Source organism: Thunnus albacares, chromosome 4 (assembly GCF_914725855.1).
Source record: "Thunnus albacares chromosome 4, fThuAlb1.1, whole genome shotgun sequence".
Lineage (NCBI taxonomy): Eukaryota > Metazoa > Chordata > Actinopteri > Scombriformes > Scombridae > Thunnus > Thunnus albacares.
This window is the reverse complement of record NC_058109.1, coordinates 9,061,068-9,082,836: the sequence shown is the minus strand read 5'-3', so window position 1 is coordinate 9,082,836 and position 21,769 is coordinate 9,061,068. Positions and strand designations below refer to the sequence as shown.

The following is a 21,769-nucleotide window of genomic DNA, read 5'->3' as shown; positions in this document are numbered from 1 at the left end:
AGCCAGAGCACTATAAAAGAAGTCTGAAAGCAGCTCTTGGGATGAATGCTGGTCATGTGCTGTAGTGTGAAAGAGCTTGACGTCACCAACCATCTGGAGGGAAAGAACACCATCGGCTGGCTCTGAGGTTCGATAAAATCTTTTTTTCTTTTTTTTTTTAAAAAACATCAAAATATCAAATGTCTCCAAGCGTACTATGTGTTGACATTACCTTTTTCAATTTTCACTCGGAGTAAATTTCAATATCCTTTTAAAATTGTGCCTCTGCATCATAAATGGGATTCAATTTATTTCTCCATAAATGAGGGTGGGAGGTTGAGACAGCTGTTTCTTGACGTGTGCCAAATCCCTATGGACAATAGGCAGCCGCGGGTGGTATTTAGGATAACAATCACACTGAACTGTGATTCTGTTCTTCAGAGCTTTCCCACACTCTGTGTACTGACAGAAGGTTAGGCATGTGTCACACTATAAGAGGATTCTCCTCTGCACAAGCTGTAAGGTAGCGCTTGTCAGTCTCTCGTATCCATTAAATGTAAATGTTATTAATTTTAGCACAAGGTCCACTTACTAGCTTTTCTGGAGCTTTTTCAAACACATCTAAAAGTCGTCATCAGCAGATGGAGTTTGGTCGCATCATGGCTTTTTGTGATCATGTGACATGGTGAATTATAAAAATTCACTCTGGATTTTAGGAAAGAGACTATCCATTATTCATTTCTTTCTCCATTTTCAACAGTATTTACATGTAAAACCTTTGCAACACTTGATTTAAAAAAATCTATAAGTCCCTGACTTATTTATTTCATGTGTTAATAAATGAATGACCCAACATGAATTAATGTGTATGTTATGTATGGTGTGATGAACTCATGTATGTCCGGGGCAATAACTGCAGAACAGACTGTTCGGTAATCTGTTGGCTTGACATGTTGTATATTAAACATGTTTTCCCTGAATTAATCATTTACTACAGTAATACATTAATTCACTTGTTCAAACCAGTTATGAATGACAAAATCAGCCTGAGGTTTATTGCTCATATCTGACTGTCAGGGCATCCCAAATATCAACAATGTGTTGTTAACGCATCAATGAAAACACAAAACCACTATGTCATAGCTAATTAAAATCTCTTTATTACAATCACATGTACATCATCATATTCCAAAAAGCTTGCTGTAGTGAAAAGTACCTTTGCACAGACAGATGGGGGTGGTGTGGCAGGCTGGATGGAGGGATTGTCAGATGAAGTGAAACAAGTGTTGAGTTCACCAGCAGCAAGCATCTCCGCTCCAGTGTGCTTTTAATTTCCCATCACATGAGGACAGCAGCGCTATTTTCAGCTCTCTGTGGCCTTGTGTAACGTAAGCAAAGAGAGTGAAGGGGGGGCGGGTGGGAAGAAAAAAAAAATCTCTCTTCGTCATCCATTATTCAGACTGTTTGAGTCACAGCTGAGAGAGAGGGAAGACATGGTAACAAACAAGGTGGAGGTTTGATTCCATGTCATTTTTCTCTGAGTCTGAGTGTTTAAAGTGTTTAAACAACCAGTTTGACACTTCTGTAAATCCTCTTGTTCTCTGTGAAAAGACAGATATCAGTTTAAGCTCTCTACATCCAGTATAGAGATAGATAGCATAGCTTAGCACAAAGACTGGAGGCAGGGGGGAACTGCTAGCCTAGCTCTATCAAAAGAGAAAAAATCCACCTTCCAAATCTTCAACTCCAACAAAGTTGATTTAAACAAAGTAGTATTTTAGGCCAGACAACCCCACTATGCCACTGTGTTCAGTCATACTCCCAGTTTAGCCAATTCCGACATCTGAATCACTGCATATCTGATTAGTTCAGTGATTAAAATAGGTGCTAACTGGTGTTGTGCTGCTATTTCCCTGGTTGGGAAAATTATATAATAAGCCAATTTGTAGGCAGGATTAGGAATGGAGACCTAAGAAAGAATAACATAAAAATGTTGCCGAGCATGGATGAGATGTTTGCAGCTGCACAGATTGTTGTGTGTCAACTTACAGACTGAGCAAACCTTAAAATCAACATACTCCTTGATCAATGTGACAAACGTTAACTGATCCTTGCAACCATTACCACAGTGTTCATTGAAAATGGAGCTGTCAGGACGGATACGTCTGATTGTTTAGAGTAAAATAATATAATAATAAATATGGAAATAGGCTCACACTTTTACCCTGCTTCCAGTCTTTGTTTCAACCAGGCCAAATAAAAACCCACTGACAACTTTGGAGTTGCTAGAGGGTAGGTTTTTTCTCTTTTGATGGAGCAAGGCTTGCAGATTCTCCCTATTTCCAGTATTTGTGCTAAGCTAGGCTAAACATGTCTCCATACTGGACAGACTAAGATAAAAGTGATATCTATCTGAAACATTTAACTCTAGAGAAGACAGAGATCAAGAAAATGTATCTAAATTATCATAGTGTTCCTTAAAGCATTAGAGTGTCAGTGATCCTACTCATAATTCATGGACGCCACATTTAACATTCAGAACAAACTGAACCACTTTCCATGAGTGTTGACAATATTGTGAGTGTTAAATGTTCTAATACTACAATGTTAATCTCTGTGCTGTACATACAGCCTCCATAACACAGCTATAAACCTACAAAATCACATGATAATTCACTGGAGGCGTCTGATGGCATCAACATGTCCCGTTACTAACTCCAACCTCATCTGCACCCTCTGACAAAATCAATATGTACATGTCATAATGACACAAAACAACAGTAAAATTTAATTTAGCCATTTAAAGAGACAATAATATTCACATTTTGTGTTCAGTCTGAAAATGGTAAATCAAAGCTTCACCAGTTTTTAAGTAAATAAAGCAGATTTTAAAGATTTTAAAGATCATAGAAACTGTTCACATTGGTTTTGTAACCATCACAAGAAAAATATTGAAATATGTCCAACACAATGACAATAAACAGATTTTTTTTCCTCCATAAATCACTATGATAGTTTATAAAGAAAACATCAACACACACTGTCGTTCTATCTACAGTCGTTCCACTGGCCTCAGTCCCTGGTACAGAAAGGTAGGGAAAACTTTTCGTATAAAATATGATGTGCAAAAACTTGTTTTCTTAGGTCCCTCTCATGGAAAACAATGTAAAGAAATAATGTAAATATCTACATAGTAACCTTTGCTCTTGCCATTATAGATTCTAGGATTACTGTGCACTTGTGGTGACTCGTCACTTTTGTGCATCTGTTTGATTTAAAACAAGTTACTGCATTTGATGGAAACCTGACAGGTAGCGCACACAACACCGTCATTATCGTATTAAAATTAGCTTGAGGTATTATTGCACATTATCCCCAACCGCAGAACTGGAGTCAGTAGATTTCAGAGTGGAATGTCAATAATGCTGACTTGACACAGTCAGTCTGACTATATAAATGCAGCAGCAGTCTGGACAAGCTAATGTAAAGTTGACTTGATGTATATCTTCTTTTCCTTAAAATCTCCTAAACACAGTCGACACATCACTGTAGATTTCAGTAAACATGCATAAGCTGTTACCTGGGTAGGTAGATCTATAAACATCCTGCCAACAGTAAAGACATCAGCAGGAACAGGGAGCCATGAAGGGCCAAGAATCTCATGCTGCATTCATGCCATGTTCGCAGGACAGTAAGAATGAGGAAAATGGAAAATTTGTATGGAGCAAATTTCCTGCCAAAACCAAACCAAACATGTTTTACAAATGCCCAACGATTCACTAACAAACACATTTCTAATACATCATGCTTCAGAAACAAATATTGCAAGTACAAAAAAAATATATCCTTAAAGACAAAAAATAAATAAATCATGTGACTTTTGGCACAATCTTTCCGCTGTGATTATAAGGATTTTCTCACAAATTTCCTGAGTAATTCACTCTCAACAACAGCAGGTGGCGCTGTTTTAAATAGACTGGGAGGTTGAGCAGAGCAGAGCGTTCTGATTCCTCAAATGATTAATATTTCCATCTTCTTACATTGTTCCTCACATTTTTTTACAATGTTCACAAAAGAGTAAATAAATATAAAATAGAGTCCATTTCACTCTTACACAGTAAGCTATCTCAGTTGGCTACCTCCAAGTATGGCTGGTGATTTTATATATTCTTTATATTTTCAACAAATCCTGTCAAAAGACCAAACCAACAATAATTGAGCTCTATGGCACAAAGGAATAAGATATACTGTATCAGGCTTTGGAGACATTGGCAATACTTGTTTATACGATAAATTCATTGTTGCTTTTGGTCTTTTCGTGTGATTTATCAGCAATAAGAAAAATATTGAAAATCGCCAGCCTTACCTTTCAACTTTATAGGAACCATCAGCTGAACTGTCACAAATGTTTAAAACCTTGACCTTGTTCGACTCTAAATGATAAACATATGATTAAAGCTTTCAATTAACCCCTAAAACTGTTATCTGAGAAAGCATTTCTCAACTCTCTCTGCCTTATTTTTGTGTCCCAGTTTCTAAATTAAAATGTTAAAATGGTATTCTTCTGAATTCAATCTAAGAATATACAAATTGATTAAATAGCAATTATTTCACTTTACATAAAAATCTAATTTTTAGATATTACAAAAATGCATAATTAACAAATAAATATGGTAACGTACGGGACCAGCACAAAGCCAACACTGAGAAGCTTTCCAGTAGGGGGCAGAATGAAAACGGTTGAAATCAAGATTTAAATATGAACTTTTTTTTGATTACAGAAACTGTAAAATGAAATAAAATAAATAAAATGAATAATAGTTAAGTTTGTAAAATATAATTTGATTGGAACTTTTGATTGAAGAAAAAAGCAAACAAAAATTTTGCAATGAAGATCATTTCAAATTAGGATAAACAAAAAACTGTCTACATATAAACTGAACTAATTTTATATGCCATGTAGGAAACACTTTTTTTTAAAAAAATAAATAATAAAGTAAACAAACTCCCTTTTTTCCCCTGCGATTTCACCAATATAAAACTAAACTACAGTGAACAACGTTTTGTTAATTTGACAATAAAATGCTGATTATTTGATGCGCTGCTCTTCTACACACCCCAGCGTGTTTAAATCAACTCATAGCGCCACCTGCTGTTGTTGAGGATGAATTGCTTAATTGTTAATTGTTTGTCTTTTTAGGACATTTTTTTTGTAATTGTAAGACATGCTGTATTTGTTTCCGAAGCACAATGTATTAGAGGTATGTTGTGTGTTTATTTGATGCGTACATTTTTTATTTTCAAAACAAAAATTCATTTAGTTTGTTAATGGCGTTTTGTATATCCAAACCACACCGTGTTTGTTAATGAATCGTAGAGCATTAGTGAAACATATTTTGTTTGTTAGTTAGGTTTTGGCAAGAAATTAGCTCCATACACCCATTATTACAACTTTGGAACAACTCTGGAATTTTGATTGGGCCGCACAAGTGAGCTGCCAGCTAGCTACCGCAGATCAAGTTTCTGCTATCCACCTATTCTAATGTCCTGATATAGCTTAAAAGATTGTGTTGTAGTTAAAAATAGAGGGAATGGTTCGCAATATGACACAATTACACATAAGTTTAGCTTACTAATATCATAAACAGTGTTTATTGGCCCAGACTGGACAATTAAACTTTTTACTTATCTGTTGCTAGGCTTGTAGCCACACCAGATAAATGGACACTAAGTCTAAATTAGCTATTTATATTGTATTACATATATGTAGGCATTTGCGGGTAGCTCTTTTTAACTAAGGCATAACCTCTCTGCTGACATCAGACAATCTGAATCTGTTGAGTCCTTTAGATCTAAATTTAAAACTTTTTTTTTTTTTAACCTACAATTAACTGACTTTAATTGATTTCTTCATGACCTTGTACTGCACGGTAGGTCGGTTTCTGTGTCATTGAATTTACTAATCGCTGTCCTGCCTACAAGATTATTGATTATTGCAGCTGTTCTGAATGGTGTAATGTGAGTTTCCCCTGTATGTATGTATAGTCTGTCCTCCTGCCAGGTCTCCATGTTGATGGAGGTTGCCTGGTCCAGCTCCTATTCTGTTCTGGTGGTGCCTGGAAGCTGTTTGGCATCCTCTTTATCACATTCTTCATATATATTATAAATCCATTATAATTTTGTTATCCTGTTCAGTGCTCGTGTTCTATTCTGTACACACAACCTCTATTGCACATCTGTCCATCCTGGGGGAGGGATCCCTCCTCTGTTGCTCTTCCTCAGGTTTCTTCCATTTTTTTTCCCCATTTAAGGGGTATTTTAGGGAATTTTTTCTTATTCTAATCAAGAGTCTAAGGACAGAGGTTGTTGTATTGCTGTACAGACTGTAAAGACTCCTGAGGCAAATTTGTGATTTGTGATATTTGGCTATACAAATAAAATTGACTTGACTTGACTTAATTTTCCTAATCGATTGTATCAGTTAATGATCAGTTGTATCATTAATATTGGATTTTATTTCGATATAACTACTAGTGATTGTAGTTTTGCAGCCATCTTGCCACTGTTTTTAGTGACATTTCTTTAGTCCTTTTCACCAGGTAGGAGTTATCATAGATATCAGAAATTCCTGATATATCTAACTCAGAATTACAACTTGGAAGTTGGTGTGAACATTTTTTCCCACTCAGCTCAGTACTGTCTAAACAATATCACATGAATGCAGCATGAACTTCATCCCAAACACTACAGCATCTGATTATAGAGATTTCAGCTTTGGTGGAAATCCTCTGCAAACCTCTGTGGCACATTTTTTTTCCATACCTGATCAACACAGTTTTACTAGTGATGCACAAGCGAGTGAATCAGGTCGCATTTTTTTTTCATCATTTTCGTGACAAAACCCCCCACCAATTGATATTTTAATTGTAAACAGAGTTTCTATAAAAAACCATTCAGGATTTGGTATCAAATCTCAGTTGTCATTGTCCGCATTGCTACAGTTGATGTGTTCTGTGACCCTGATGTAAAAGCAGTTGTATGTGATCTATTGTTAGTGCACAGCCAGGTACATCACGCAGAACAGTATTGCTCCCCGAAATCTCATGGTTCTGTTTGTAGATTTGAGTCCAAGCCCAAATTTTTGTAATTTTGCCAAAGATTCTGTGAAATAAATGTAGCATAAGCATGAAACACGTGATGTGAACACCCACGCTCATCTGATCTTGTTTGCTTGTCATTACAAGCGTCATGCACTGACACACGCATTTTGTCTGGAGTGCTGTACAGTGGTGACACACCCACACATAAAGCTATCATTTGAGGTGATGTACAGCGATGACAGTAAGGTTCCCTCTTTCACGCACACATTCATTAAAGGAACAGTCCAACATTTTCTGTAAATGCTCCTTTTCTTTGTCTTCCCCAGTTAGATAAGAAAATGGATATCAGTTACATTTTTGTGCATCAAGTACAGAGATAAAGAGGACCCTGTTCTCTGTACATGGATAACTGAAGTTCCTGAATATCCCAAAAACATCAGGGTGGATGGCAAATAGTGCAGTGTGCTGTGGGTTCATATATTTTGTACAGTAATACATTTAAAGCAGCATAATGACATCCACACAGCAATATGAAAGGACAGGAGCATATGTTGAAACTATTGCAGACATAATTTTTGAGTTAGCTTGTTGACAAAAGTTGTCACTCAGACCCTTGTGGATATGCAGATGCAGTTAGTTAAGATGACTTAAACCAGAATTAACAAATAAATCCAATTGTAATCAAATAGCCAGGTTATCTGGGTAAGAATTAACAGGATCATTTAGGTGGATAACATCATGTTATCCTGGATTAATTAAATCAGCATGTGGATCTAGGCTAGCTTCCCCCATGCTTCCAGTCCTTGTGCTAAGCTAAGTTAAACATCCTGGACCTATGTCTGTACTGGATGCATAGAGATAAAACTGATATCTATCTTCTCATTGACTCTGGAGAAGAGGAGGATTTGCTAAAATGTATTGTTGTTAGCTTCACATCACACGCACTCACACTCACACACAGAGTTACAGTTAGACGTGGTGTCCATGCAATCAGACAGTGGTGACTGTCAGCAAGGAGCTGGGACACAGCATGTCCTCCTGGGTGTTTAGCCTGGTACCATGAGTCAGCAGCTCTTCTACTGTCGTCCAATCATCCAACATCTTCCTATTCCTCAGACGACTCAGCTTCCTCTGACTAAGCTCCAGGACTGTATTGCACCGCCCTTCTGCAAAAGCACCGCCTCCTCTGCTGTCCAGCACACCTCTATCTCCAACAGAGGCTCCTCCTCCTCCTGCAATTGCTCCTACCCTGACGGCGTCTCGTATCATACCTCCCCTGGCCTGCTGCTGCCTCTGCTCTCGGGCCAACAGAAAGTGTTCCCTCCTCTCTGTTCGACTCCAGTACCGACCCATCAGCATGTCAGTGTTGGTCTCCTCATCTGTGCTCATCCCACTGCGTTCATCCGCCAGCTGAGATGCCCGGTCTCTCAGGAGCTGGTTCCTGGAGATTCGTGAGGTCGTGTTGGGTTTTGAGCTGGGATGAAGTTTTGGCTGCAGACCACAAGAGGGATTGGGGCTTGAACACGCATTCATGTGTCCTTTCTTTGCATCCCATCCAGCAGCAGAGCCAGCACCTGTGTGGCCCTCCAAGGTGCTATAGAGACCTCTGCCTCCCCCACCGCCCTGGGACTGACGACAGGCCTGTTTGGGCCATGTGTCATTGACGTCCCCAGGCTGAGGAGGGTGGACCAGGCTTTGGAGGTGCTGCTGCTCTCTGACTCGATTCTTCTCCAGCTCCTGCTGCCTCTCTCTGTCCATCTCCTCCTGAATCTGTGCCTCCCTCTCCAGTTCTTTCTCCTTTTGCATCTGCCTTTTTTGTTCCAGTTCCCTCTCAATCTCCCTGTCCCTTTCTGTCACCAGTGGCTCAGGCATCAAGTTTCTTTGTTGCGAGTGCCACCAGTCATGGTGACTGAGCTGGATGTTAGGGTTGTTGTCATAGAAATGCTCATGGGTGTTAGCACCCCTGATGTGCCCCAGAGTGGTGGGGTGTTGTTGGGTTGAGAGGGCCAGGCCTGCTGGGTGGGAAGCCATCACACTTGCCATTAGCTCACCTTCCTCTGGCAGGCCTGGTGGCAGGACGTTATGTGGCACAACACCTCCACAGTGGTGCAGGGTTGCTGCACAGTAGGAGGGGGAAGCTGGGTGGCTGGCCCGACGGCGGTACTCCTGCGGCGGAGGGCGATGGTGCAGCGTTCGGCTTCTCCTCAGCATCCCCACTGAGCTGGAGCCATGGTGGTGCTGCTGCATAGGTACTAGTGGTCTCCGGTGGCTGGAGGGGGTACTGCAGGTGGAGAGGACCGGGCCTGTCATTCGTGAGACTGCAGCGTGGGAATGGGAAGGGTTGAAGAGGGCTCCACTGCTGGAGCTGTGACGATTCAGACAGGGCCGATCGGCTTTATGGAACTGGACCGATGACACCCTGGAAATACAAACAGTGAAGTCAAAAAAAAAACAAAAAAAACAAAAAACATGCTGAAACAACATGGATCAGAAGTCAGGGGATAGTTTCATAAAGACTGATAGATTCACTTCAAATATACATTTAAGTTGCTCAAAGCTGTCAAATTCACTTAGGCATTCACACTAATTTTAACTAAAATTAATTTTAACTGGTTTTACATTGTTTTAAACTGGTATAAAATGATAGAGACTATCTTTTTTAAACTAGGTTTAAACATACTGAACCATTAATAAATAGAGCGAGTCTAAACTGTTTTAAATCTGTTCCTGGTTTAAGATGGTTTGAACCGGTTAAAACCATCTGAAACCAATTCTGGATTAAATCATGTTAACAGGTTGTTAATAAATTAACTGTTTTAAATATGTTTAAAGTGGTTTAAACAAGGGATAATCTGGTTTTAGGATGTCTTAAACTGATACATACTGGTCTATACTGTTTTTAACTATTTGAAACAAGAGATTGATTGGTTTAAACAGTTTAACAGGTGTTAAACCAGTTTAGATGAATTTCAACAAGGAATGAACTGGTTTAAACTGATAAAGAATTGAGACATAATGTAAAATGGTTTTAAAAAGGTAACTAGTAACACATTATTAAATAAGTTTAAAAGTTAAATGGGTCTGTTCTAAACCACTGACTGAGCCAGTTTTTCTTTTATCATTGTCAACAGGTGTCACTCATTGTTTCCATGGAAACATAGCTCAGTTTTGGATGGCTTTGAGCTTTCAATCTGGACCAAATTGGTCGACCGACAGACATGCCGACATTGCCATCCCTAAAGTCAAGCAAAAAACGGGGAAAAAGACTAATTCCTAATTCCAAAACAAAGACTGCTGTAACTCTGTACACCAGTCTGACAGAACTTTGTGAGGTGAGTGAGAACTTTGATATTAAATGTAATTTTACAAAGTTAGTACTTCTACCAGCTCCTACCTGAAAAGTCCACGGGGTGGGTGATCCATGACAGGCCCGGCACCCTCCTCCATCCCGAGCTGTAGGCGCTGACACTGCGGCTGCATGGTCAGTGCCTCGGGGATGGCCTCCAACAGCTCGCGGTGGCTCTTGGGGCAGCTGTCACGCCGCTCTCGCCTCTCACAGGGTTCTCCCTGATGTTGCAGCCTGGCATTGTACAGCCGCATTCGCTTCTCCAGCAGCCTCTGGAAGTGCCTGAACTCCCCGGTGCTGACACTGTAGAAGCCTGAGTCACTGAGCTCTGAAGAGATAAACGACTCAGAAGAAGGAGAGCCGCCACCTCCAAAACCCCCACAACCCCCTGGGGCAAGGGCCCCATGTGAATGGCAGTCCTCCAGGCCTCCTTCCTCGGTCTCTAGCCCTGAGAGGTCCCCCTGGTGGAGGGAGCCATCAGTCCAGCCCAGACCACTGTCCAGCTCGTGGTGGAGGGGCAGGAAGCCCAGAGGCTTCTCCAGCATGAAGTCATCGTCATCCGTCTGCAACAACAGGTATCCTCAGTCCCAAGACAATTTACACAAATACACACACCAGAACACTATAAATAACTATAAAAATAAATAATATTTTTTATGTTTCATCCATGTGGGACCTCAGTACTTTCTGACTACTGACTGAATGTGTCTGTAGCAGTGAGAAACTGTCAAATACTGAAGGTTAGAAGTGAATTCACTGCAGTTTTGAGCAATTATTACTTTAAAAGGAGGAAATAGTGCATTTTTTGGGACTACTTTTATTGGCAGATTAATCCACATTTGGTGCTCTAGTGAGTTGAAGTAAACAACTGTAGCCATGTTCATATTATCATCATATAATAGTGTGACTCATTTATATGTTTTAATAGTTTTTGGACAACATTGGAGCTCCATGGCAGAATAAGACAAATCAGAATTTGAATACAAGGACAATACTTGTTGGTCGGATCTATTCATTATTGGTTTGGGCCAGAACATGGGATTTGTTGACAATAACACAAATATAGCATATCATATTATTTGAATAACAAAATAGATGCACTCTGGGTACAAGGCGGTGAGCATAAAGATGTCCGTAATGCACCGCTATTCCCTCTGACATCTGCGTCTTGAATCATGACATCAATATCAACAGGATCATTTAGATAAATTTATCTGTGAAATTGTGACTATAGTCCTCTTGAATGAGGATAATTTGAATGACACAACAAATATTTGTTTTGATACTGATATCATTTGATATTGTTATAATAGTACAATAAAAACAATTGCAACTACTTCTGTCATTTATGCTCAGAACGAGAAAGGTACTGAAAAAGTATTATTTTGGTATCAGTACTGAAACTCGTATCTTATCGGCACAGGTATTGAAAAATGACAATATGCAGCCCTAGATATAACACACAGCACAGTTTTGGATACCTGACTGTGGCAACCATTAGGCTCTTCTAAGTTGACATTGCAACATCTCATCAGGCAGTTCTGTCCCTTTGGTCGACGACCAGCCAGTTCTGGATCCTGAGGGATTTGTGATATGAAACAAAGAAAATTAGAAACAGCACAAAGCCTCTGTATGTCTATAGGTTGTTCATTTATTACTTCTTGCAGGAATTCTTAATCAAATCTGAACTAAACTGCCAGTGTGAGAGCACTCGTATATTGTATGTGCCTACAGCATGTAGGTCCTGTGTTAGGATGGAGTGATGGAGAAAATTAATGGACTGAGTGATTTGAGAAAGTTCAGTTGCATTTTTGATGCCTTTTTCCAATATTAAAAAGGGCACTACACTCATTGTACACCCAGTCTGTCTCTTGGTATTAGTATCGTTATCATCTCTCAAAATTTAATTAGATTTTACAGTGGTCAGGTCACAAGTGGCTAACAGAATTAGCAGTACTGGCCACAGTCTGTCGTTTCTCTGCAGACCTTCAGTGCAGTTTTACAATGTTTTACACACTGCATGTGTGATGTCTTTGTCAGCCGTGTTTATTAAATCCAGTGTGTCAAACCAACAAACCACATGACAGAGTTACTAAGCTGCATTTCATGAAAATATGACATCTTGTAAAGGACCATGATCAGTTTAAAGTATTTCAAATTGTTTGAAATGATTGTAGCTGAAGTCAGAGTGATAATCTATGTTTCTTTACCAGACCGGTGCATTTGAATTGGAATATTCATAATCAGTGTACTGGTGTGTGTGTGTGTGTGTATGTATGTGTGTGTATTTCTTAGTGTCACCTGGTGGCCGATGTCCACAGTGTCCATTGGGGAGCTGGACAGGTAGCTGTACCGTCCTCCATCACAGTGATCTTGTGGCAGAGACAGATGGCTGTAATAATGTCTGAGACAGGAGGCAAGAACACAGTTATTTAGACATTTTCAAGATCAAATCATTTTTTTAATCCTGTTACTAAGAACTTAAAACCCAGATAACGCATTATGTGTGTGCAGTACGTCATGCTAACCATCAATGCAATGTCTACCCTGTGGTCACTAATATCTGTTAAGGCTCTTCTCTGCTCTGGCTATACAGTGGTGGAATAAACGTCCCACTGCTGAAGGCTAAAAACCCACCTTTTAAGATTTCATGTGAGCAACCCTTGCTAGTACTTTATTTGTGTCTAATTTCTTTACAGAAAAAATCTTTAAAGACTTTGCTTTGAACATGCTTTCATTTGTCAGTTATACAACTGCATTTTATTGTGCAATACTGTTGTATTATGACAAAAAAGCTGAACCTTGAATTTTATTGCAAAGGGATCCAGTTTTGGATGATATCTTGGTCTTGCTCCTACATGGTTTGAATGCACTGACTGTCTTTGGACAAAAGTGCCAAATGAATGTGCAGTAATGTGATGTAATACAATCTCTTTCTATCTTTATGTGTACCTGTCCTGGTAGGAGGGGCTGGACGCGTTGAGCCCCGTCCCCATCCGTGGGAGGGGCAGGTTGAGGTGCTGCAGGTTAAGGGGGAGAGGCTCCCAGGTTCCCCTGTCCGCCTCAGTGCCACACCCCCTCTGACCCTTGATCTGCATTGTGATTGGATGCTGACTGGCCGCCAGGATTCGCAGTGCATCCCGCTGGCTCAGGTGTGCTAGACTCCGCCCACTCACCTGAGACAAGCAGGAACAGAAGGAAGGTGATGTCAGCAAACACCTGCCTATCATATCCAAGCTGTGTCCACCTGATGAACGAGAGTCCAATATTCACTCTCCTTTTAGCGCCAGTGTCCTCCCCAACAGCTCCTGAGGAAAATATCTGGCCCTTCAGCAGATCAATATTCCACTTTCCTCACTAGCCAGTCTCCAACTTTAACTGTCATCAGCTGCTGCTGATAACGCTAAGACTGAGCCATACAGGAAATGTGTAGTAAAGCCAAAACTAGGAGCCAAAAGAGGCTCAAATGTTCTACAGAGCTCCATAGTGGAAATTGTGTGGATTACCATCACACAGTCAATTGATTCAATGTTTATATAAAAATATGGATTATAGGAGCTTTAGTATTTCTTATCATGTCAACTTTTACTCAAGACAAGTCTATTGATTGATTTGATGTTGATTTGATTTGATGTAATTTACAAATGTCCGTCTTCAGTCCCCACAGTCCAAAATTAACAGATTTGGGTTAACATGACATGAAACTGAGAAAAGCAGAAAACACAGTGTCACAGTGGTGAACACTGTGACACTGTGTTGAGAGTTGTTACACTAGAAATGATTGAAACACTTGGCAAAATGGTCAACAATTATTTTGCTGTTGATGAATTGTGCAGCAGCACTGCCAGCTGAATGTGCGTCATACTGCCTTTAGCTTCATTATCATTACTGCTAGAAAGGGTTGGTCAGTATTAGATATGTAGTGTGAGGTGATGTAGTTTTGTCAACCATCAAATATTTTATCTATTCCTCTGGCTGTAACATCTCTGGCTGTACTAGACCGTTGTTGGCAATGTTATAATATGATAAGCAGGCCTAATTTATGGCAACATGGATTTTTATATGATTTTAGCATCAATTTAATTAACTGAATCAGCCAAAAACAGACATTTTGTATTTGTGAGTCTGTATGCAGCTCTCATGTCTCTATATACAGTTGTAAATTCTTGTGGGAGGCACTAATCAATTCAATTCTAAAAATTAAATTAGAGGAGAATGTGGGAGAATATTATGGATACAGGTGAGACAAATTACTATGACGTACAGTAAGTACATGTGCTGCCATGCTGGTGAATTTTCATGGGTGTTGTACTTTTGTGTATGCTCGCAATTTTTTTTTTTTTTTTTAAATGTTAAAATCAGGAAGGTTTCAAATTCTAATAGCAGCGCTATGGTGGATGCCAATTTGTCTTAGAATATGTATAGTAAACTCTAGGATGGGAATTAGTTTGATGTCATTAGTTTGCAAGTATTTGGTCAAAAACTTAAGTATTGGACAGTATATTGAGGTGATGACGGTGGCAATTGAAAAATCAGGGGATAACAATTCATCCTGAGGGTAACATGTATGTTTTATTATGTCGGCATATCACAAACTACAAATTTATAACAGAAAATCTGCATTATGAACCAGACATTTTGAAGTTTTAAAAGAAGGGCTGTTTACCAGGCAGGTAGGGTCTAATTACGAGATGCTATCCAATTGCATTATGGGAAATGTGGGATCCAGTGTTTTTGGTGTTTGACCCATACTGGCAACTAAAAGTCAGAATATCTCAGCCTCTGTTCCACAGATTTGACCCTTCTTGTCTACAATTTTATGCATGTGGCAGATTGAATCACTGGAGGACAGCTTTAATTCAGTCATGTATTGTGGGAAAACAGCGTCTATCAATACCATACTCAAATTTGTCTGCATGCTGCCATTTTAACTGCTCATCACCTAGTCTGTTTTTTTTGTTTGTTTTTTGTTTTTTTACAACACACTACAGACTAAAAATTCAGAATTAGTCGACATTATGCAGCTGGGTCACAAGACACAGCTCTGCCTGCAGACACATTGTATATTTATTCCTGGATGACAACCAAACAGTCAAATTTTAACGATTTGAAACAAATATGACGAATGTGGACATGGCGTCCATGCTTGCACTAAAGGGTTAACACCTACAAGCCAACATAAACCTCATCCTCCTTCTCTCTCTCTCACACACACACACACACATGCAGCTCAGCAGCCAACGAATTAGATGCATGAACAGTACTGTTAACTCTAGCACATCACAACCATGAGTCACCCACCGCTACATTCAACTAGGCACACACACATGCACGCTCACACACACACACAAACACACACACACACCCACAACATGAGCTGAGAAGCACAAAATGGCACCTGTGTGTGGAGACAGTGGATGGCAGCAGAACGACTGTGAGCCCCCAGCAAAGGAAGAATATGAACCACATTCTTGCACGGAACATGAAAATTCAACATATTCGTTTGACATTCAAACACACACAAATTAGATTTATTATCCACAACACATGCAGTCCTGCAGAAATCATGAAATTATACCATTTTGCAACTGATTCTACACACACGCACACACACAAACCTGAACGTGCCCACTGAGCTACAGAGATTTCCATCTTCTTCAAATGACATCATAAAACGCACACACAGCATCATTTATAACCACAAGTCTTTGGTTGCTCACCGTTTGGTCGCCCATCCATGGTCCAGAGAGCCAGCAGCCCATCGTCACAGCAACAGAGGACAGCTGCCTTGGTTCCTGTGAAAATCAACAACGCTGCTGCTTCCTCCAGATCGCCTCTTCCTCCTCCTCCTCCTCCTCCTCCCTCTCTCCGTCTGTCTCTCCTCAGGTGCCTTTCACTATCACTCTCTCCTCAGCATCTGTCCTCCTTCCTTCTTCTTCTCTTTTGTATATCCCTCAATCTTTCTTTTTCATCTATTTCTTCAACGTCTCAGTCTTTGCCCCTCCCCCTCCTTCACAGCTCTAGACTTTGGCATCCTGCACACACACACACGCATGCATGCATGCATGCAGTACTGCAAACATAAAAATATGCGCAGGCAGACACAGTGCTTTCAGAGACGGTGAGGGAAACCCGCAGTCACACAGTGAGAATAGAGTCTGATTGGCTGATGACCGTAAAAGGCGACCAATCAGATGCTCAGGCTGCCGTGGTCTCCCTCTGGATGTCATCCCCTCATCAGTGAAGCGTCGACATGTGCAGGAGGCAGCCTGTACTGCAGCGATATACACAGTAACAGAGGAAACACACCATCCATCTTCTAGCTGTTCATCCAGGATTCTCCAGTAGCTGCTGCTCAAGGCATGCTGGGAGATGTAGTATCTTGTTTATTAGAGGTCGTCTGTTTTAGATCAGGTCCACATTTTGGAGAAAATACCTGAACCTGATATGCACAAATTCCTTTAAAGACCAAAGGTTCAATCTGGAAGGAAACTGAGAAAAGTCTGACCTGTTCTAAACAGATTGAGGAGACATGATCCAATACAAATGTTCAGAAGGTCATCCACTCTTCACCAGTTCCTAGCACAGGCATCCCTCTTTCATCTCACTCACAGTTCCCATGCAAAGTCCTAGGTTCTGTGGCCTTGCGCATGGAGTGCACATGATAAGACACTGTCAAGATTCTCTGTACCAATCATAAGTCTCCATTCAACTGTCCATCAACTCAGCATGCCCTCAGAGTGAAGCATCTGGCTTGAGCTGAGGAAGAGAACTTCACTCACCGCTGCAGTTTCTGGACTTTTACTTCACTCAGTTTCTTTGGACTCTTGGTTGCTCTATGAGAATGTGAGTACTCAGTTATTATTCTGTTACTTGAGACTGGCGTTGCAGTAGTCCGCATCACTATAGTATTGTACTGTCTTATGTATAGTGACGGCACTCAAGTCCCGGTGACATCACATCATGTTAAAGTTGCAATACATGACATTCAGCCACTAGATGTCACACTATAGCACCAACATCTCAGACCACAACAAATGTGTGTGTCATTTACTCATTAAAGTTGGGGGAACAAAAGAAAGCTGACAGTTTCTTTAGCTTGCCCTCTGTGTGCATTATACCAGTAGTAATATATATGAGCCTTTCTAAGCTAAGAAGTTACTCCTTGTTGACATTCCCTTATAGTTATGAGGAGCCTATTTTCATCATTTATTCATCTTTGTGCTGTTTATCCTTGCATTGCAGTATTCTTGCATTGTGTATTTCATGCCATTCTGTTGTTTTTACCATATGTTTATTACTATTACATATGTTTAATGTCTGTATATGTTCTATGTTTATTCCCTTTAATGTAGTAACCACATCCACATAGGAGTATCCCAAACTACCAGAAAAAAATGAGTGTCATGTCAATGAGTGTGTCTGTGTGTGTGTTATGAACTGGATTCATTGACCCATCAACATCATTCCTGTTCTTATCGGATAACCTGTGGAGAGTGCACCTAAATGCATAGAACCAGCACCTAAGGGTTCATTCGTCCATCATCACTGAGGTCTCACGTTTGGTATTCAGTTAATCAACACCTCATTTTTATGGTCCTTCAAGCTGGATCTGCAGCTTCCACAACAAAACAATGACATTCCTTGATAATACCCACCCTCATTGTGATGTTCATCCACCCCGCTATCTCAACAACTTCCTGGTGAGTCTTCCAAGAAGACAATTACCTCAGTCACATTCCCTCCATGACCACTCCACCGAGGGAGGTAGCAAGTATCACAATGTACCTAAAGTCACTCCTGACAGACAGACACCCCAGAGCCTCGTCCCAGAAGTGGTTTTATCAGCACTAAGATAAATGAGGGAGGACAACAACCAGCTCAGACAAGAGATGCATAACCTCCTCAGCATGCTGTGACCATCAGCTGCTCCTCAACCTCGTGCTTCAGCGCTCCCAATCATGAGTATCTCCTCCAGTTTGAGGACAGTGGTGCCTCCTTCACAAAGGCACCCACTCCAGACTGTGTATCCACTCTGCTGCAACATACCAGACAGCCCTTCAGCCAACCAGAGGATGACCTGTGCAATGTGCTGTGGCCTGAGTCTTCTCTCCCACTGTACGCCCATCAAGTTGGTGAGCCATTCCCTCCGCCACCATCGCCAGTGTCATATCCATCTCCTGTCACAGCAGCAGCTCAGGACTCACTCCTGCAGATACCACCTCAACAACATCCTCAACCTTTGTTTGTTTGTGAGCTCACTGAGCATCTCAGGAGCATGAACATGAAGCCTGAGTATACTGCCTATGCACCTTAGGACAAAGATCCCACATCACAATACGCAGACCACCTGCTTGTTTTTATCATCTGCCAGCTGACCCACCTCATTGGCCACCTACAGAATCAAGGGAATGGACACACTACAGTCAGCCACGCTCTCCACCTTGTCAGGAGACAAGGTCATGGACCAAAGCCTCACATTCCATACTTCACTGATGATGATCCCCATCAGTTTGCCTGCTTGAAGATTGCACTTGACAACATCCTACCTTCAGCACGCTCAATCACCATCCTGCTTAGATATGACCACCCCAGCAAAGGAATTAGAGCCTCCTACACAAGTATGGTCCCAGGCGAATGAACCTCAAGAAGTATTGCCCTTTCTGCAATAATGTTCAGCATTACTTCAATCAGTGCTCAGAATTCAAGAAACTCACAAAGGAGCAGAAACTGGCTTGAACCAAAGTGGGTAAGTGGTGCTGAGGATGTGAAAGAGATCACCAAGTGGCACAGTGCTACCTCAAGGCCCAATGTCAGCAGTGTAACCAGACTCACCTGGAAGTAGTGCATGATGGCAATTCATCAACCAGAGAGGCCAGCCCCAGAGCCTATTCAACCAGTGACATACTGCCTAGATCCCTCCTGAGAAGTAGCTACATGCTGCTGAAGATGGTTAAGATTTGCCAAAATTTGCAAAAGGAGGATTGAGACATATGCTATTCTGGATGACAAGTCTAAGCGCACAATCCTCCTCCACAGTTCTGCTCAAGAGCTGGGACTCCAGGGACAGCCTCATTCCAGGGAGTGAGAGCCTGGCACTCAGAACCATCCGCCAAGATACCAAGACTGTGCCAGGAATGTCTGTCTCCTTCTCTGTGTCCTCAAACATTCACCCCCAGAAACAGTTCTGGATCCACAGAGCAATAGAGCTCGGCCTCTCCAGACATGCTGTCCTGAAGAAGGAGCCCACCCTCCACATCTCCAGCATCACCTATTGGACTGACTCCACCACAGCCCTGAACTGGCTTATATAAAAATTCAATCCCTGTACAGTTGTCATGAATGGAGAAACTAGCTATAGAGACCAAAACCATATTTTTGCACCAGACTATAAACATGTTTATTTCTGCTGTAAAGTTCGGCATTTTAACATGGGGGTCTATGGGGATTGACTCACCTTTGGAGCCAACCTCAAGTGGCCATTCAGAGAATTGCAGTTTTTGTCACTTCAGCATTGGCTTCATTTTTCAGCCCTGGAGGTTGCTGCTTGGCTAGATGTAAAAAGCTGCCTTACTCCTGTCTGAAATCAAGGACCCATTATTTTAAAAATTACTATGAATTTTGATGGTAAATCTACCATTATCACAGTAAACTGCTTACATGCAGTGTCAGAGCGGAAAGATTGACAGGCATAGCAACAGTAACTGAGGGAGGTGTGGCTTAGCGCACAGTCATTTGAACGTTCCTGGGCATTTGAACCATGAGTTCAACTTACAAAGTTCGTGTTCACCCTGATTGGACTGTCAGAAATATTTCAGATCCCTGATGGACAGATCTGGAAAACAGTCATCTGTGACAGAGTTACAGTCACTCTTCAGCTCTGCATTAACACACACAAACATATGAAAGCTTCATTTCATCTGATTCACACTCAGTGACTGTTCAGTTGCTATGGTTACCAACTTGCCTGCCAAATGTGGATATGTGTGTCGTTTTGTTAATTCAGTGAATTATCTTTTTGAGATGTGAAGAGCTGAATCTGTGCAGAGGAGCAGAATACTGGTGATACTGTGGCGGTGCAGATGTTGGTTATGATTATGTGTGTGTGTGTATGTGTGTGTGTGTGTGTGTGTGTGTGTGTGTGTGTGTGTGTGTGTGTGTGTGTGTGTGTGTGTGTTGGTTGCTGATGATGATGATGATGACGGGTGCATCTGGATGCCTGACGCTGAGCTCTGCCATTTCAGTGCTGAAATATGGAGGTGGAGAAAGAGGGAGAGGGATAGAGAGAGAGAGATAGAGAGAGAGAGAGAGCATGTGTCAGAGTAACACACACACACTGTGGATCCTCAACTGCGACACACAGACCGTCTAAAAATGGAAAGCACACTTGCTGTTGCTGAGAAGCCACAAGAAGCTTCTATATGAAGAGAGCGTACATGCAGGGATTCATGTTAACATCCACCAGCCTTTGAAATAAAATGTGCATAAAAAATGTGGCAGCTAATGTCAGATTACTTGCCATGTGACATTGTGTGTGTAATTTGATTAATTACATTTTTTTTCTTAATACATTCTTGGTCATTTCCACTGGGGATGGAGGAACCTTCTCAAAATCCAATTTTTGTCCCCCCACTTTTACAGTTTTAGTTTGATTTCCTTAGTAAAATCTTTCTAAACATTGACCTCTGATTGACCAGCAATCCGGATGAGAAGAGAGAGCTGATCAAAATGTTGGTACAGTCATCTGACTCACCTACTGTTATTAGTGTGTACTTGGCGTAATTAAAGAGTAAGAACACTGTGAAATTCTGCTTGGACCATGCCTCCCAGGATATTTGAAAAATGCAACAGAGGAATGGGGGGGGTGGGTGGAGGGCAAACAATTGTATGAGGCATGGTCTTGTGGCTTTTCATGGATAGGCACTAGCATTCCAGTGTTGCTGCTTGCTTGTAGTCTGAGCTATCCAGTGATGAACAGCTACTGTTGGGCTCTCTGTGTGCCCTTTGACAGTCACTAGAAGAACATTTATATCAACTTATCAGTAACCTCATGATTCCCCATGATAAATAATATTGTGAAAAAATTATTGCAAGATTGTATGTTTTGGATCTATAGTCATCAATATTTCTCTTATAATCACTGTATCAATTAAAAGTAATGATATTTTGTATGAAGTCATTTTTGAAAAATGGGTTATGTTTTGTATATTTGGGGTTCATAGTCATTTGTTGGTCAACATGATGAATTAGTTAACTGTATATAAGGGAAATGGAAGCAGCCTCAGACTCCACCCTGATAAAGAGTTGTGTGACACATTTTAATTTTGATGGACTTGCATTGAAG

The 21,769-nt window shown here is 40.9% G+C and overlaps 1 protein-coding gene and 1 long non-coding RNA gene across 3 annotated transcripts; both read right to left on the bottom strand.

The window, feature by feature from the left end:
* Nucleotides 1-1,116: 1,116 nt before the first annotated feature.
* LOC122980958 lies at nucleotides 1,117-4,794 on the bottom strand. The gene is made up of 2 exons (XR_006403127.1): nucleotides 4,346-4,794; nucleotides 1,117-3,712 (listed from the first exon to the last, which is right to left on the bottom strand). It is a non-coding gene; the product is annotated as an uncharacterized LOC122980958 (long non-coding RNA).
* Nucleotides 4,795-6,218: 1,424 nt separating this feature from the next.
* LOC122980084 lies at nucleotides 6,219-16,307 on the bottom strand. Of its 2 annotated transcripts, XM_044347792.1 has the most exons (6): nucleotides 16,146-16,307; nucleotides 13,378-13,601; nucleotides 12,727-12,829; nucleotides 11,907-12,002; nucleotides 10,474-10,988; nucleotides 6,219-9,498 (listed from the first exon to the last, which is right to left on the bottom strand). In XM_044347792.1, exons 1-6 carry the CDS (start codon nucleotides 16,185-16,187, stop codon nucleotides 8,070-8,072), a joined length of 2,409 nt encoding a protein of 802 aa, XP_044203727.1. In that variant the 5' UTR covers nucleotides 16,188-16,307; the 3' UTR covers nucleotides 6,219-8,069. The 2 variants fall into 2 exon arrangements, with proteins under 2 accessions (XP_044203727.1, XP_044203726.1); XM_044347791.1 differs by lacking the exon at nucleotides 16,146-16,307 and having other exon boundaries at nucleotides 13,378-13,974.
* Between the last annotated feature and the right edge of the window lie 5,462 nt (nucleotides 16,308-21,769).